Source organism: Solanum dulcamara, chromosome 11 (assembly GCF_947179165.1).
Source record: "Solanum dulcamara chromosome 11, daSolDulc1.2, whole genome shotgun sequence".
In the NCBI taxonomy this organism is placed as follows: Eukaryota; Viridiplantae; Streptophyta; class Magnoliopsida; order Solanales; family Solanaceae; genus Solanum; species Solanum dulcamara.
The window spans coordinates 48,944,976-48,964,674 of NC_077247.1; the positions used below are offsets into that span (position 1 = coordinate 48,944,976).

Below are 19,699 nucleotides of genomic sequence, written 5' to 3' on the forward strand. Positions count from 1 at the left end.
TGCTTCATTAATAGTATTAATTAATAATGCAGGTTAATCAATTGAACAATTTTAAGTAATAATTATGGATCTTGCAACTTCACTATATAATAATGCAAGTCTCAACTTGTAAGATATCCCTTCTACTTTTGTTCTACAGAAATCCAATGCAAAGATATTTGAATTGTGATTTAGGTAAAGCTTTATGAATGGTTTATGTTAAATTAGATTTTAGGCCTAATGCAGACCCTAAAAGCTAAGCTCAAAGGGAGGAGGATTGCACGCCCAAGGTTTTAGGCCTAATGCAGACCCCAAAAGGTAGGTCAAAGGGAGGAGGATTGCACGCCCAGTGCTTAGCATTTGGTGCGTGGACAATTTTAACTTTGGTGCCCAACATTGGGTGAAATTGGTCCAAGTCTCATAAAGAATTCACCCATCTCATTAACCACCAATGTGAGACTTTTGTCATTCTTCAACAATTTAAAACTCTTTTCTTTTTCGTCCTAGATTAAATGATTTTAATTTGGCTTTAAATGATAATTAGGACAAGAAATGCAAATGCTACTGTAGGAGTTTAGAAAAGAAGGCTTAAAAAAAAACATTTTGGAAATTGGATAATATGACCGAAAGATAGTGTTAAATTTGTCTCTGTAACTTACCCATAAAAGACTTTTCTTCTAAAAATTGTTTTTTTTTTCCTGAATGACATAATTATTGTACGATACAAAGTTGCTCAATTTTCAAATAAATCTACAAAATTGATTTTAATATTTTAGATATATTTTTTCCCTAAAATTTACAGATGTTACATCATTAAAAATGTAGCGGAAATTGTATTTTGAACTAATATGATCATGGAAGCCAATTAGCTAGGTAAAATTGAATGACTTTTTGGAAGATAAAACAAAGTCGGGTGACTATAATAATCAATTATTATAAGTTGAGCGATTATTTAGGCATCCAATTCCCTTATAATTATAGTCTATTGAGTGAACTTTTGAAGAGATATGAAGAGAAACAAATTCGATTCCTTGACTCTATAGAGGCCAATGATAGTAAAATTTGGCAGCATGTGAGCACAATGATAGAAAAGGAAAAAATTTCTCACCATTATATACATATAGTCCTTGGAATCTTCATACTTGCTTTAAGTCTAAGATAGCTATATGAATTGTCACAATGTCACAGCTCCACTGCTCAAATTCCCAATAATAGTGTTAATTTTCATTCTTGTCACATGCAAAATGAAAAAGCAATTTGCTCCAACCCTATTGACTAGCAGTTGCATGAATATGAAGCAACAAAATTCAGTTGGTGGAAATTTTACTCAAAACCAAATAATCACTATGATCATCTAAGTGAGTGACCGAATCAAAATTTTCACTAAGTGATTTAAAATATGAAAAAGTAAATATATGAACTAGCTAAAGGGGGTTCAACATCTACAATATATACATAAATAAAAATAATTCAAATCATGTATAAATAGTATAATTTTTCACCGATGAGGGTACGAATGAACCCCCTAGTCCCAAGCTGATTCCGCCCTGTCTAAGCCTACTTGTACTATAACAACATACTTAGTATAATCTTACAAGTGGTGTATGAAGATGATGTTATATATGTAGCCTTATTCTTATCTTGAGAAAGTAAAAAGACTATCTTTGATAGACTCTCGTAAAACATATCTAAGCTTGTTTGTACTAGTACTTGGAAATTATGTATGAGTTTGTTTAGACCATGTATGTATTTTTTACACTATCAAGTTAACTTTTCGTATAAAGACAAATAACTGTTAGTATGTAATGTCAACCTTGATCCTGAAAAATATACTACTATTACCCTGCATGCTATAATCAAATCATACTGATAGTGTAAAACTAAATCCTTACGTAATTATTTGAATTTCAATATTGAAGAAAAGTTATGGTATAATTACTTATTATAATCAATGCTTAAATCAAATATGCTGAATTATTGTAACAATAATTATATAAGTAGATGAAATTTTAGCCTACCCCATAGTCCATCTTAGTTCATATGGAAACGCACACGTGGATAATGATAAATGAGACAATTAATTAATTACATAGTAGCATATAATTAGGCCATCTTAAGAAAAGTTTGTCAACTATTAGAGTCAGTGGACTAGCATTAAACCTTGCAATTCTAAAGGGTCCAAGCAAAACGTACCAATTGGGGGATATTTGGAACGGTGTTTTTTAAAAAAAAAAATCACATTTGGTTATTAAAATATTATGAATTTTTTTTTCTTCAAAAAAACCAAATGTCATGTAAAATATAAAATTGACTTTCAGGGTGTGAGTAATGCGGAAAACGTCATTTCACGTTGATTTTCTCCTCCCGTGGTCTCTTAATAGTAACCACCATCAATGGCGGAGTCAGGATTTTAATTAATAGGGTTCAAAATCTGAAGAAGTAGACATATGAATTAGTCGAAGGTATTCGACATCTACTATATATACATAAAAAAAATATTTTAATCATATATAAATAGTATAATTTTCTGCCGAAGGGGATTAGGATAAACCCCTAAGTCCAAGGTGGCTCCGTCACTGCCCACCACTGCCATCCCATGGTCAACCGGCCAATTCTTGTAATATTTATCTAAATTATATATAAATATTTTATACAATATTTTCTGCTTATTTATCAAACACCAAAAAAATATATATTATGTTTTAGAAAAATATATATTTTCATGGAGGATGCATGATGTGATGACACAAAATAAATTTTTATAGAGCAGTCCATATCAAGGGATACGAACCAACTAATCCTCAACTACAAGTTGAATATAAATCTTGTAATTTGTTGGCCTTTCTATTTTCATTGATATATGATATATCTATGGCTTTTGTCTTCACTAGTATGAATCTCTGTTCACTTACCCATATCCCCCTCAACCCTATTTTTCCCTTAAAAAAAGTTAAATAATATATATTTATATATCAGTTTATGATCTATATTTTTACACCATTAGATTGTTTATGAGATAATTATCAGGAAATTAACTTCTATGATAACGAGTCTCCTAGTAAACATGATAACAAACCAATCATATTAATATCGAAAAAATCTTTAGACTGTCCACGTATATAACTTATGAACAATCAATTAGACAATCATACTGCAAATTCAATTTATTTTTTCCAAAGTGGTATTTTATTGTGCTGAGCATTATTATTGTACTAGCTAGAGGATTATGGTTCATTGAAGTGGATATGCACTTTAATATATTGGTGTGTGTGTGTGTAGCTTTTCTCTTCAAAGCAAAGGTATATATTTTGATTTTGTGTTGGGCTTTTGGTTCATTTAACTTCCTCCTCACTCAAAGTCAAAAGGAGGGTATATATTAATTAATTCACCACAGATCAGACACATAATTACTCATATTTCCTCATACAAATATATATCATTTATGTCTATTTTCTACCTAACATTTCATGAGCATTAAGTTAGCACCATATCACAATTACACTGTTTGTTACTATAGTAATTTAAATTACTTTTCGTTTAAAGTTACAATCAATGTTATAATATGGTGTTAGTCGGACGTTCTTTTTTAGTGATCGGACGTTCTTATATATATAGTCAGTGTAAAAAATTTAAATCATGTTCGAAAAAACTCCATAGGCTTATACGTAGCTAGTGTTATTTTCTAATTTTTTTTACAAATGGCTTGCAAATAGTTCTTGATTAGTGTATTTGTATGTGATGATAATTAAAAATAATATGGTTGAAATTAGTTGGAAGCAACACACCTTTTTCAGATTAACAGGCTAAATATTCGCACGCTGGCCTTCAAAGCAACTTCTCTAATTAACAAAAAGAAATTACATTTAATTGAAAAAAAAAATAACTAAGGACGGTGTTCCACTAAAAGACTTTTTTAGAAAATTTATGCACTTTTTAAGCATTTAAAAGATGGTATAAAATAATATATACTATTCCGTAAGGATGTGCAAAAACCGAATCGATCAATAAATCGAATCAAAAAAATATTATTGGGTTATTGCTAATAGGTTATTGGGTTAACGGATTTTTAATGAGTTTATAAAAAAAAATTATTGGGTTAACGATTCGGTTTCGATTTTTCTTATTGGGTAAATCGATAACCCAATAAGAATCCTTCATAAATATTAGATATTAATAATTAATAATTAACCTAATAAATATCACTACTTTATAGTTTACCGCCTTAGACTTTACTATTTATTCACTGCTTGCTGGTTGCCATGTATTTTGAGGAGGAATAAATGTATCTCTATTGTTCTTTAAGGTGTTGAATGAGCCACTCTTGTCTTACCTCAAATTGTTGGTCTATGTTTCCTAGGAGAGTTTGTGGCATGTAGTAGTATTGAGCAGATACGGTAATAGTTTAATAAAAATAGATGATTGATGACAGATGAGACTTATTATATTTTGTTCACTTTGTGTTGATTTAATCGTCATCTTACAATGTTTATTTGGGGTGGGTGTCATGTATTAATATCTGTCCAAATTGATATGTTCATCATTTTTACAATTCCTTATCTATCCATTGAATTTGAGAACAAATAAACAAATATTGGAAATGTAAGAAAGTGAGTTCAATCTAATTTTCAAAAGCATTCTGTCATTAAATGTAAATGCTACAATAGTAGTCAATTAAACTGGTGGTTGTCTTTTTCTTTCAAGCTTTTTGATTATCTTGATTAGGAACTTGGTCAGAATTTTGCTGAATATTTGGTGGATCTGGCAACTATTCAAGTTGTCTCGTTGGACTACTTTGATTTTTGTTTTAGTTTCTAATTGTAGCTTTTGCAAGTTTGTAAACATTTATAATTTGATTAACATCAGATATGTAGCATTGCGCCAAATTGTTAGAGAAGTGAGAAGTCATGTATTTATTTTGTACCATTTTCTTATTGGGTAAACCGAAAATCGAAACGTTAACGACCAAAAACCGATAAATCGAAAATCGATAAAAAAAATATCTTATTGAATTCTTATTAATTTAGCATATTTAAAAATTAAAACCGATAAACCGAACCGATAATATATAAAACCAAACCGAACCGACCTATGGCTATTTTTGTCATATACTAATTAAGATAATGTTTGAAATAAATAGGCATCTAATCATATTAAAGGGTACTTTAAAGTTTTTATTTGTTCGTAATTTGTCATCTTATGAAAGTTTGTACTTATTTTTATTGATATATATGAATGAAATTTAATGAACTCTATGATGAGTTTTCATGTTACTACCATTTTCCCACCAAATTATCGGATAAATTCTGCTATTTCTCCCTTCAGAGATGCACGAAGAAATTAATACTTTTCCGTCTTAATTTATTAATAATTTAACCATAGTTTTTTCATATATCTTTTAAATATTTTGAATTGTCAATTATTGTTACTTATAGAATTTTTTTACGTAGTTTTCAAATATGTAAATTTTATTTCAAAAATTTAAAAATTTCATGCCCAAATTTACTATCAAAGTTGTTATTTGACTCTCAAAATTTGAACTTTGTCATATAAATTGTCACAAAGAAAGTATGAATTACTCCTGGTTATTTTGAACTGTAAAGACTAAAAACTAAACAAGGCGGAGTATATATTTATGTCTTTGAAGTACTATATTTTTTTTTAATTTCATACCGATATTTACAATAATTCATAAATATATGACAAGCGTCATTCCATAATCTGTTATCAATTAGTTAAGTGGTAAATATTCTCATCTCAACTTTATCTAACTATGCTAAACTAATAAGCGTAGTTTAAATATGACAACATTTTATGCCATAGAAGTTTTGAATACTAAATGATCAAAATATTTATTCTTTTCCGGGGAGTATGAAGGAATCATTAATTTCCTCTTATTTAGATGTTTCGAACTTGAATTTCAGAAATGAAAAAATTTTGATCCCAAAAGAATAATGCCTTTACTCTTATAATTTTATAATAGTAGATTTATTCAGCGCAACCAAATAATCCAATTGAACCATGAATGATAATAAAAAAAAGTTTCTATTTAGTGAGTAGCAGCTTTTGAATTGGTTAAGATCATCTCACCATCCAAGCTGCCACCAAAAAGGGTAATGCAATTTTATCAAGTGAAAAGGTGACAACAAGCCTAAAGAGTTGAGAATAATTAAGTATAGAGGGTTCACATGCAGGTGGGGCTAATTGCATCTCTATTAATGCCAAAGTTCTATTTAATTGAAAGCTGTACTATGTTTTTTCCCCTTTTCTTATATATCTGTTTGTTACCTAATATTATTATACTAGAAAAGTAGAGCTCTAATTAATCCATAATTACAACTTCTGGTTTTTATTCTTTAGTATCAAAATTATTTCATTGCACTGTCAAATGTCAGACCCTATAGTATTCAATTCTACTCTTTCCTTTACTAAGTAGTGTATAACACTACTTTTTAACTTTAGCCACTGAAACTTCCTAAAGTCTACAGCCAATGGTGACATAAAATCCAAATGCAGGTAGGTTGGCCTTTACTTTTCTTAATTTCCTGTATAAATTGTAATCTAAGGTTTGTTCTTGAATATTCCCGTCACTTGTACTTATTTGAAGATTACAATGAGTTTTTAAATGTTTCTAATACTTAAAAGAAACACTTAATAACCGAAAAGAGATATTAAAAGTAAGATGTCTTTGTAATACTATATATTGTTGAAAATAACATGACGTACTAATAAAGGGGTGCTCATTCTAGAAGTTTAATCTTTTAGATAAAATAGTAAATTAATTTAATATGATATCAAGGCAAGCATATGTCCTGAGCTAAAGTCTCACGTTAGTCATTATTAAATAATACTTCCGCAATTTTGATCCATAAAAAAATAGGTCCATCGATGAAAGGGTGTGTTGAAAATATAATTGTCAAGTAAATTAATGTGTATTATTTTGGACTGTTTAAATTTTAACTTAAATGATCATAAATGTGTGATAGAGGTGAGGTCGGAGAACTCTTTGGCAAAGGTTATTAGACAAGACATGACTCACCTATAACACTAGGTAGTATTTTATTTTTTTCAATTTACCTCAAACCTAAGTACTTATAAAATTATACTAAATATATATGTTTTTTTTTTATTTCTCATTTGGTGTCCGGAGCTCGCATTGGAGCCCGACAAAATTCGAATTGCGCATTGCAGGGCCCATTCAGGGGTGGTGCTCCCAACAAAATTTTCTCCATAACCAAAGCTCAAAATCAAGACCTCTGATTAAAGGTGGAGCAGTTCTACCACTGCATCACAACCCATATTAGTATATATGGTATTGTTGATGTTGATCACAAATTTGTTATATCGTAGATCAGAACATTTCATGATGTAAAAATGACTGCATAAAATTAAAGCCAAATAAGTCTTAAAAAAATTCACTCACTTGTCCAAATCCTTGAAGCCAAATTTACGTTGTCCCCATTTTGGCAATTAGAGCTTTTTCTCCCAAAAAGGACCTTTTCCTTGCAGCCAAAAAAAAAATGAAAGTTAAAAGAAAATGCTAGCTGTCTATCGATACATTATATGAAGCACTTACTTAAGAGAGATCCAAATATATATAATTTTTAATTTTTTACTAAAAGATGAATCGAAGCTTTTCATACATTCCTTGTCCTTAAATAATTTCCCTTAATTATTTACTATACAACCTGCTTTAAAAAAAAGGACACTAAGAAAATCATCTTTCTTACGATTCTTCTTGAAATTTTGTATAGTTTTCTTTAAATAAAATGTGATTTTAAGAATATGTACATTGTATTGTAGTATATGGGTCTCATGTTCCATCTAAGGTTGTTGACATTAAAGTAGCTAGCTAGAAGCATGTAACATCAGTATACAAGAGCAAAATAGTAGATAACTACAAGCAAAAGCAACAATAGAAAAGAAAACAAACAAACAAAAAACATCAAGAGTAAGATCCCTTGTGAAGCTACTGTACTTTTGCAACAATTAATGAAAGCCACTGTTTGTGGATCAAACTATTTCATGATAAAATAAGGAATATGAACAGATACGTATTATCTCTTCATTCTTAATCAGATATTTTAAGTGGGAGAAAAAAATATGATTATATAGTATTTTTGAGATCTTATGTGACATTAATCCTAATCAGTATAGCAGAGCCTGAGGCTTTATTAAGGAGATTCATCCGGGGTGAATTCAATAATTTTTGTATTTTATTATCATGAATTCTGTTATTTTTGACGTGTAATATACATTTATGGTAAGTAAAAGTGTTGAGCAATATGAACTCATTGCTTTTGAATGTGGTTCCGCCACTGATCCACATTAAAATTAGGACCTCAAAATGGATACTGAACAATAGAAAAAAAATAGGAAAAACTACATAAAATATATTAAGGGAGTAAACTATTTACTTAAACTGGATCTATCCCAACTTATTTATCCTGATTGGACCAAAGGTCCCAATTAATTACAGTACTGCCCCGCCCTTTCTTTGCGTGACAAGATCTATGTCTGTTTTCGCGTGACCTTCATGATACTGTCAGAGTATATATATACTCTGATGGTATCAAGAAATAATTGAGCAATGTTTTTACTGTAGTGTTTTCTCTTGATGATACTATCAGAGTATATATACACTCATATATACTCTGATGGTATCAAGAAATAATTGGACAGTTTATTCGGTGATTAGTTATTTTTTGCTCATTTATAACAGCACAATATATATATATACTCTTAGTATTTTAAGCATTTTTTACTGCAGTGTTATTCAAATCTTGATACCTTCATGATACTATCAGAGTGTGTGTGTGTATATATATTTATATATATACTATGATAATATCAAAAAATAATTGAGTTGTGTTTTTCCCTTCCTGCTACCATCAGAGTATATATATAAACTCTGATGGTATCAAAAAGACACGCAAACTCTTTTTTTGGGCATAAAAGTAATGAGATATTCAATAATAAATAATTTTCCTTTTTTGGTATAACAATAATTATCCCCAAAAAATACTATATGAAATAAATTCCAATAAATTGTTAATATTTAATTCTCTTGTCGTAAAGTTTGCAGCCTAATAAATGTTCTGCCCATATTTTTGCAAATACAACGTACTTCATCCATTTCTATTTACTTGTCAAATTTTGACTTGACACATCTATTAAGAAATAGTACTTTCTTAATAGATGTGTCAAATTAAAATTTAACAAGTAAATAAAAACGGAAAAAGTATATAATAATATAAACTTCCCTCTTTAATTACTCCTAAATAAAGGACTTCTGTTATACAAGTTTAAAAGGAAAATCTAGTGCTGTCTGCTGATAAATTCAATGCACACATAATGTCCCTTTCGTACTAAAATAATTGTCACATTTTGCTTCTCTAGTGTCAATTTTGCTATTTTTTAAGTTAAATTTAATAAGATTAATTTAATATTTTAAAATTAAAATTTATATATTCAAATATTACACGAAAAGTATTATATATTGTAATTCTTTTAATGTTAATTTGATAAAAAATATATTTTAAAATATTAATCAAAATTTATATAATTTAATTCTTGAAAAATAAGAAATGACAAGTATTTTGAAGCTGGAGAATGTATTAATAAAGAAAGATTCTGCATAGTTTCGAAATGATTGGTAAATGATGAATAAAGACTTCTGATACACTGTTTCCTCACATAATCGTTATATTTACTACATGTGAATTAAATAAGATGATAGTATTTCTTGTGATTTTCATTAACTTTTTTTTTCTTCCATCAGCAACAGGTATCAGATAACTCTATCCATTAAGGATAGAACAAATGAAAATAATCAACTAGTATTTTTTGTCTCTGCTGAATTTCGACCTGAGACCTCAAAATTCTCAACCACTTCATTGACCACTACGCAATACCTTTAGGTGCGATTTTTCTTTAACTACAACTTGTACTATTTTTACTTGTCACTCAATTCTTCCTACATGTTATTTTCAGAAGATATATCAGTATAAATAGATTCAATTGTTCTATTTGATCAAGTATTTTTTTTATCCGCAGAGGTTGATATAACTCAATCATCCAAGTTTTTTTTTTTAAAAAATATTATAAAATAAAATATATTAATTTTATTTGTAGTAACACCATCATTTTTCTTTTTCTTTTTAAATGGCTGAGATCTTCTTTTTTTTTTAGTATAAAACTTGGACATACCTAACTTTCAAGAGTCCAAAACAGTTCCCGTAATAACTCTCCTAACTAAAACTTGTTTTATCTCCAACTAACAAGACCCGAAATACCATAAATACCCCTAATATCCTCACACTAATCAATCCATGTCAGAGAGTTAGCAAGGCTATTTTTGTCAATTCACCATTCACAATTTCTGTACGTCTACTGAAGATAATAATGGATATAGACACAGCTATTCTTTCTCTTCATTCATAAGATTATTGAATTAGCCGGAATCTTCACAATTTCTCCGACCCCATTTCGCCGGAGAATGGAATTCAGGCGATTCCAATGAAATCCAACATGTTTACTCTACCGGAAAATTCACAAAATCCAGTGGGGTCATCCGCCGGGAAATCAAGAATCCGGCAAGTTATTGAGTTCATTTCTTCACTTATATCTCTTTCTTATTCAATCAAAGTTTTCCCTGTGAAATGGAAATCGATACGAAACAAGCTTGAAGAGCTTCTTTCGAGTCTCTCAGCCATTGAAAATTGTGATTCCACCGAAAACTACCCTCCACTCTGCAGCTCCCTTCAGGCCATTACAGCTACACTCAAGAAATGCCATGAACTTTCTCGGCATTGTGTTGAGTTTTCTTATAGTGGGAAACTGCTGATGCAGAGTGATCTTGATATAGTTTCTACAAAATTAGACAATCATATTAGGAGTATTTCTGAGATTTACTCTCTGGGTTTGCTTACTCAAAGCTCTGCCATTATTGTTCCTAGGCCCAATCTTGGAGCTTCTCGTGATGATATCAAGTTCTATATTAGGGATTTGTTGTCAAGGCTCAAGATTGGGTCTTCAGATATGAAGAAACAAGGTTTGATTGCCTTGAATGAAATTATTCAAGAAGATGATAGGCATGTTAAAGTTGCAATTGAAATTGATAATCTTGTTTCTGTGTTAGTGAGTTTTCTTGATTTGCAAGAAGATAATCTTCAGGAAGAGGCAGCTAAGGCATTATCTGTAATAGCAGGATTTCAATCCTTTAGAAGTTGTTTAATTTCTGCTGGAATAATTGCCCCATTGATTAGAGTTTTAGAGTGTGGGATTGGTTTGAGTAAAGAATTTGCCGCCAGGTGTTTGCAAAATCTCACAGAGAATTCAGATAATGCATGGTCAATTTCAGCTCATGGTGGGGTTACTGTTTTGTTGAAGATATGTACAGAAGGTGGTTCTTTGGTTGGTTCAGTTTGTGGGGTGTTGAAAAATCTTGTTGGGGTTGAAGAAATCAAGAGATTTATGATTGAAGAAGGTGCAGTTTCAGTATTTATCAAGCTTGCTAGGTGTAAAGATGAAGTTACACAAATTATTTCAATTGATTTTCTACAAACTATGGCTTTTGGGGATGAATCAACTAGGCAGATGATCATGAAGGAAGGTGGAATAAGAGCTTTGGCTCGTGTTTTGGATCCGAAATCATCGTCCTCATCTAAAGCAAGGGAAATGTCCTTGAGGGGGATTGTGAATTTGTGTTTTACATCAGTAAATTCAGTTAACATACTGTTGAATCATGGATTTATGGATCACATTCTGTATTTTCTTCGACATGGGGACGGTTCTCTTCAAGAATTGGCCTTAAAGGCAGCATTTTGGCTGTGTGGAACATCAGATGTGGCCAAGAAATTGATGGGGGATGCTGGATTTATGCCAGAGCTGGTGAAGTTTCTTGATTGTAAGTCATTTGAAATTAGAGAAATGGCAGCTGAAACATTATCAAGTATGGTGATTGTGCCAAGAAACCAAAAGAGATTTGGACAAAATGATCAAAATGTTGGTTTGCTGCTGCAAATGCTTGATCCAGAGCAGGCAAATTTTGGCAACAAGAAGCTGTTGCTTTCTATACTCATGTCATTAACAAGTTGCAATAGTGCCAGAAAGAAAATTGCAAACTCAGGGTATCTGATAAACATTGAGAAGCTAGCAGAGGCTGAAGTTTCAGATGCAAAAAAGATTGTCAGGAAATTGTCCTCCAATAGATTCAGAAGCATTCTCAGTGGAATCTGGCATTCATAAACAATGTAATTCAATTTTGTCTTATGCTTAAATATTTCATCTTAACACTCTCAATCCCCAGAAAACCAAAACCAAAAAACAAAAAGGAGATCTTATATGTAATATAAACCAAGATAAATGTACTTTATTGTTGAGAAAGAGCTTTTAGAACACTCCCTTTTGCGTTTTTTAGCTTCTAGTCATATAAACAGTCTCAATAAATTTTTTTTACTGAATATACACATGTTATTCTGATCTTTTCAAATGTATTATCATTATTGTGTTTTGTGATATTAATGTTTATTGAGAATGCACATGGGTGAAGGCATGAATATAGAGATGGGTAATTAATGAGTAGCCATCAATGTTTTTGTCTTAGTCTTCCAAGGAGCTCAGAGCAGAGAGTGATGGATCAATATTGCCCTCAGTCTGTTTTCTTGTGCTTTTCTTATTGCATTGGTTTTATATTAACGTGTGACATTTTACGAACTTGACATAGCCAACACACTTACATGACCTCCTCTGTCTTATATGGAGGACTTTTCCTTCTTTTTTTTTCTTTTCTTTTAGACTCTATTTCCAATGATTTTAAGTGCAGTATAACATTCTATAAACTGTTTAAAAGAAACTTTGACGTCCATGTTGATGTGTGATCAAATGTGTAGATATTCTAAAGAAGTAAAGCCTCACAAATATTACATTTTCCAAGTAGCTACTTATGTTTAATAATGAGGAGTAGGTGCAAATCCAAGATTCGTTGCCACTGTGGAACATCACCTTACTACTTGGTCCGATAACACCGGTTGATTCGGATTAGTTATGATGTGATAAGTTATACTAAAAATATTTTTTATTAATTGTTTGGTTTGTCATATTCAAAATAAGATGCATTGCATAATTTCTAAGAATAAGTTGTTTGTTTATAAAAATACCATCACCTTATTTAGTTTTTATACTTTTTTTTTTGCAAGCTTTAGTTATTCATTCTTAAAAATAAAATTTTCATCTTATCTAAATTTAAATATTTTTGTGTGTGTATTCTCATGATTGTGCCATGTATTTTTAAATATAAAACTTTCATCTTATTTAACTGAAAAATAAAACTTTCATCTTAATTTTGTTAAAGGGATTTTATAGTTGATATCACTTCATTTAAACACATGTCACTCCTATATTGTAAAATATTAAAGTTATATTCATTTTTATTGATATATAAAATACAAATTTTCAAGTGATTAAAAGCCTATTTAATTAAAAATATTTAATTTAATAGTGGAGTGAACATTTTAAGAGAAATCAAAATATAAATAAATATTAGAATTAGTCAAATAAATTCAATGTATAATATATTTATAAATAAAAATAGTGCAACTTTTTAATGAAAAAATATATTATCATAAAAATAACGAGTTGTGAAGGTTGTAAATGTTATTATAAATGATATTTAAAAATTATTTAAATATACATGGATGTAAAAGTGAGGTATAAAAAGGAGTTTAAGAGGGGTACTTTTGTTATTTTATATTTTTATCACGGTATTACTATGCCACAAATAGGTATAACTTATCCCAATCATAATTACTAATCTCAGAATAAGTTACCTTACACTTTGTAACCAAATAAAAAATTATGAAATACTAAAAATTTATCACAAGATTACTTTTCTTTATCGATCACACCAAACGACCCTAAGAGTAGATGGAGATGGAGAGATCGGATGACTTGAGCTTGTCTTGGCTCTCTTTTTTGACAAATAGGACTTTGTTTAGATGGTTTGGCACGCTTAGCTTTCGATAACTGACCAACATACATTTAACGGTGTAGAGTAATGCATCAGTATGAACATGAAACGGCTAGGAAGGACACAACCATGGCCTAGAGAATGAAGACTTTTTGTTGTAAAGGGTTTAATCAATGCTTTGTACATAAAAAATAGTGCCAAAATTTACCAAACCTCATGATATGTTTTATATCCATTTATGATGTACTTTTTTTTTCTTACACCCCCGCAGGGTAGGTGAGCTTATTGCAGGGGATGGTAGTATGTTTGTACTTGAAAAAAACATGATTTCTTATGAAGAAAAATTGGACCACAAAGGGCCAGGCTTAAGGCTGATGCAGAGCAGGCTTTTAAAATTGGGCTTTATGTCATTAACATAACCAAATATCAGTAAGAGTTAACAATCCAGACAGAGACAAGTTGGACCACACTGAGCACTGTGAAATTCTGAATTCTGTCAATTCGTAAAAAATAAAATAAAAAGCTGTCAATACAACAAAAAGAGGAGAGAAAACAGCAAAACATTTCTAGCCCAAAATCAAGGCCTTTCTTTGGTTTGAACCCGTCTTAGCCCAATGGTCTTTTTATTACCTTTTCTAGCAAAGATAACAAAATGTAGCTAAGGCATTAAAAACCTTCTTTCTTACACATAAAGAAACAGATACTGGATGCTTGTTTTACACCTAAGTCTCTCCATGTTATCATTCACAAAGCACCATTTCCATAACCATACAAAGACATAGGAAAACTATTTACCGCAACAATATTCTTCAGCCCAAGTTTCTTGGTAATTGTTGAGACTTGAGGGTGTGATCATATGATCATTTCTCAATTATTAAGACAATAACCATCACCTTTAGCTAGTCAAAAGCTAACTGACAACCATTTCTCAGCATGTCATGATACTGCGCCATATTTTCAGTATCTCTCCTGCAGACATTAACAGAGGATAAGCTTAGAACAAACTGAGAGACAACAAGCTGAGTCATTTGAACAAATTGCAGAGGCTGATATTGCAAGCGCTGAAATTCTGTCACCAAGTTGTTACAGAATGCAGAAAAGACCATTCCAACAATTTTATTTAGAAATCTCTACTAATAAAAGAAAATTCCAACAGAGGATTCTAGGGTGTATGGTCAATCACTTTGGTGGTCCAATTTCTATTTATTTATTTTTTTGATAAAAAAAATTAGTATGACCTCTTCCTTCCAGTAAGCCTAATTAATTCCAGTTCCAAAAGCTAGATCCATTGAATGTACAAACATACTCCAAAATGAAAAACTTTGATGCTACGAAAACTTTTGGTTGGTCAAACTACCAGTGCAGTTCCCTTTTAGGATCATTGAATCAACTTGATCAACTTCAAACACACGATAAATTCATATTTGGCAAGAGAAAACCAGAAGCAATTTTTTTTAAAATAACTAAATAAAAAAGAATCAGCAATCTAAGTTTTTATATCTATGGTAAGAATATGTCTTTCATACATATATCTTCTTTTATTTTTTGAAACTGAGTATTTCATACATATATCATTAATACTCTACCCTCCCCCTCCCCAGACCCTGCTTTGTTGGGCTTTCATTGGGTATGTTGTTGTTGTTGTTGTTGTATATCATTAATACTTGGTCTTCAGAATATCTTTAATAACTCAAATCTGAGTTTTCAAATGGTTAACATTACTATAATAGAGAACCAGCAAAATAGTTATTTGGTTTGGGAACTCACTGTTTTCAGATCAACCTTCAAACTGTACTAATAACTTTTTCGTTTACTTTTGAATATGACAGATATTACCTTTTTTGGTTATTTTAAACAGGGAAAATAATAAATCCCCTTCCCCCAAAGTAGTCTGTTTTCGCCCATTAGAACCTCAACTATGTGGTGGTCCTATTAACCCACCTCTTGTACGCTAGGCTTCATTAACCTCCTTACAAGACAAAAACCACTATAGCTGAGTAAGTGGTAGGCATGAACCACTCATAAAATAACAGATGATAACTTTTCTGGTTATTTTAAATAGGAAAAATACATGAAATCTCGTACAAAATCTAAGGTGAAATTGAAGAAAATGGAATACCTTGTATATACAAATCCTACGTCAAGCCTTTTCCTTATATCTCCTTCTAGGATTCTCCTCAAAATACCTTGTAAGTTTTCCACATAATGTCTCATTATTTAGACGTATAACTCTATTTTTAGATATTTGAATTATTTTTAGTCGAATCCCCGCACCCATATCCATATCCTGAATCTTAAAATTTAGATAATCAAGGATCTGACCTCTGGATCCACACCCGCACTTAAGTCCGAGCAACTAAGAGTAATAGGACACACACAGATAAAAGGTTGTAATGGTCGAAAGCAGACAACTGGGGGGAGGGGAGTCTAAGGACACACACTGATAAAAGGATGTAATGGTCGAAAGCAGACAACTGGGGGGAGGGAGTCTAAGGACACACACAGATAAAAGGTTGTAATGGTCGAAAGCAGACAACTGGGGGGAGGGGAGTCTAAGTTAGCTCCCTCTTAAAAACAAACACATCATATCATGTCATTCACAGAGAAATAAATAACAAAGGAACGCATAAGAGGGGAGGGAAGCAACAGCTTACTTGGTCCGTTCCCATTGTACCACTAGATGCATACGTCCTCTGCTCTCCCCCTTGCATGTTGCCCCGCTGCTCCATCTGTGGGAAATTCTGATCTCCTCCTGGCCTTTGATTGTTCTGACCAAATGTGGGGTCAGTTCCCTGCATTTGACCTCCAAAGGCTTGTTGTCCATAAGTTCCACCTTGTGGAGAGGCATAACGTTGAACTCCTCCGAAGCCTCCTTGCTCTGGACGTGCACCTCTCTGGTCTCTTTGAGGAAAATAATTTCCTTGCTCTCTATGATTATAATTAACTTCATGTGGATGTCTTGAATCTTGTCTTTCACCCTGGGAATTATCCCATCCACCTGGGCTGCTACCAGGAGGTTCAGGACCCCTATGATCCCCAGCTCCTTGAGGCCCATAGCTCTGTTGAGGTGAAAAACTTTGCTGACGGCCATGATTCCATTGAGAAGGAACATTCTGAGGCGCACCGTAACTCAGGTTTGGCAGAGGATTCTGTGGCCGCTCATAATTCTGCTGTGGAGGAGGGCTCTGTGGTGGTCTGTAGTTCTGTTGAGGTGGCGGAGGATATTGTTGTGAGCCATAGTTCTGCTGGGGTGGAGGATACCTTTGGGGGCCATAGTTCTGCTGGGGTGGAGGGCCCTGTGGAGCGCCATAATTCTGCTGTGGTGGAGGACCCTGTGGAGCGCCATAATTCTGCTGTGGTGGAGGACCCTGTGGAGCGCCATAATTCTGCTGTGGTGGAGGACCCTGTGCTGCACCATAATTCTGCTGTGGTGGATGACCCTGTGCTGGCCCATAGTTCTGCTGAGGTGGACTCTGTGGTGGGCGATAATTGCCCTGTTGATACTGTGGGCCTCTTCGAGGCTTGCTACCATGTCTTTGAAACTGTGGAGGAGGTGGTCTCTCAATGATTTCCCCATTATTATACTTGTCACCTGATGTTAATAGCATGATAGATGCAGAAGGAAACCACAATAATATTCAAGTTAATAACTTATAGAGCATAATCATAGTTTTGAAATGCTAATCAAAAATAACATTCAGACCTCCATATTCCTTGTTTACTGGATCAATATAGGAATCAGGCAGTACAAACACAACTCCTGGGAGACCTGATTGCAAATAAACCTCTATATCAAACCAACAATACATTTATCATTGCTTAGAAAGAAAAATACAACATAATATACACCCACCTTCAAACTTCTTCGATGTTTCCTCTGAACACAAGACCTGAAAACCCCGGTAAGTTGTTGTGCTTAAGGCATAAATCTTTTTCTTAGCCTCCTCCACACTGAAATTAGTTAAACAACACAAAGCCACAAAGCATCAAAGTCTTAGGTCAATGATAGGAAGTTCACTCTTGACTCTATATCAGATGCATATTAAGTTGTAAAAGCAAATATCGATAGGTGACAAAACAGAGATAATTTATCCTATCAGTAAATGACATAAAATCACACCACTGAGCAACCCACAGAATGCCCAAAAGAATATAAAAGAAGAAAACATCAGGAAAATACAATAATACTAGACTTATCCAGGAAATAACAGGAAAGATCCAAAGATTGCATCAGAATCAAGTATACCAACTTAGAGCTACTAGATAGTACCCATATCCACCATAAGCTGATAACAAAGCTTCCAAGTTCTATATCGCATCAGAGATAAGATTTGGGGTAATACTTATTCTGCTATCTTAGTGACTGCATATTAACAACTGACATCAGAATCATCGAAGTAACATAGAAACGACCAAATATATACAATATATTTACATTTGAAGCCAATTTTATCTATCTAAAAGGCGAGCTCAGCTCACCAAAGATCCTATAACTATATCATTCAATAATTACAGCTTTCTTACCCACCTTCTTCAAAGCGAAGAAAATACTAAATTTCAATGCATAGAATGTTACAGACTCTGAATACAGAGATACAATTAGGGGAAGGGTAATTACCTCCCGAAGACCTTAGCAGCAGTCTGCACATAAGTCTCAATCATCTCTTCCCTAGTAAGTTGAGTATCTTTAGGAAAATCAATTACAATTAGCCAGTGCTCATAATCGCATCCTTCGAAGAGGATTGTATCGGGACCTATTTCATCGTCAGCTGGGTTCCGATCAAATGATCGAGACCTCGAGGACAGCGAAATTATAGAAGACCTAAATAGCCTCGATTGGGACGGAAAATCGAAGCGGTGAAGCTTAGACAAATTGCTTTGGGTAGACGGACTTTGGGAGAGTGATGCAGTTGGAGAAATGAGACTTGGTTGATGGAATGTTCGAGAGAAAATGGAAGAGGAAATAGGGAGATATCGCCGGAGACGAAGAGTATACAGCGCCATCGCCGGTGGAGATGGGTGGTTGCCGACGGAGGAGAGAATGCAATGAGGGAATAGACTGAACTAGGGTTTAGGGTTTTAGAAATGAATTTGGGAGCAGAAATAGAAACGGGGAAGAGAAGGTTAGGATTGTCATTTCGAGACTTGCCGCTTTAATTCCATTGAATTATTTCTTCATTTATTGGATCTTCGTTAGTTTCCAGCTTTGTGTTTCTGGTCCAAGAAACAAATTTCAGCACAACAGAGCAAAACATTACTAGCCCAAAATTAAGGCCCACGAACCAAACTTAGCCCAATAAGTAAAAAAATGATTTGTGTGATTGTGATATATAGTCATCATGTCAACACATAAATGATATCAACAATCTTCAGTAGTCAAAATGACCGTGAAAACATTATCATATACTTCATCTCCCACGGTTTACTATTATCATGTCATGCATGTATGTGGTTTTATACCAAAGTAAACATCAGAAAGGGCAGCCTGGTTCATTAAAGCTCCCGCTATATGCAGGATTCGGAAAGGTCCCGACCACAAGAAATGATCTAAAAATAGTTTTTCATGAACGATACTTTACGTAATACATAATGTGGTCAGTGTCATATTCTATATGAACGTGAACATATATTAGTGCTTTCTTTCGTTTTACTTTATTTGTCTAGCAGTTTTGACTAGGCACAAAATTTAAGAAAAACAATGAAAACTTTTGAATCACGTGGGTTTTGAAATTTGAAGTGTAGATACGTAAATGT

At 32.5% G+C, this 19,699-nt stretch overlaps 2 protein-coding genes across 2 annotated transcripts; one reads left to right on the forward strand and one right to left on the reverse strand.

Annotated features, from left to right (window-relative positions):
* The first annotated feature begins 10,210 nt into the window (after positions 1 to 10,210).
* Positions 10,211 to 12,377, forward strand: LOC129874681 (vacuolar protein 8). Its single transcript, XM_055950004.1, has one exon. The coding sequence runs from the start codon at positions 10,495 to 10,497 to the stop codon at positions 12,223 to 12,225; it is 1,731 nt and encodes a 576-aa protein (XP_055805979.1). The 5' UTR covers positions 10,211 to 10,494; the 3' UTR covers positions 12,226 to 12,377.
* Positions 12,378 to 14,419: 2,042 nt separating this feature from the next.
* On the reverse strand, positions 14,420 to 19,082 carry LOC129873684 (multiple organellar RNA editing factor 1, mitochondrial-like). Its single transcript, XM_055948822.1, has 5 exons — positions 18,564 to 19,082; positions 17,799 to 17,896; positions 17,649 to 17,714; positions 16,600 to 17,537; positions 14,420 to 14,914 (listed from the first exon to the last, which is right to left on the reverse strand). Exons 1-5 carry the CDS (start codon positions 18,947 to 18,949, stop codon positions 14,903 to 14,905), a joined length of 1,500 nt encoding a protein of 499 aa, XP_055804797.1. The 5' UTR covers positions 18,950 to 19,082; the 3' UTR covers positions 14,420 to 14,902.
* Between the last annotated feature and the right edge of the window lie 617 nt (positions 19,083 to 19,699).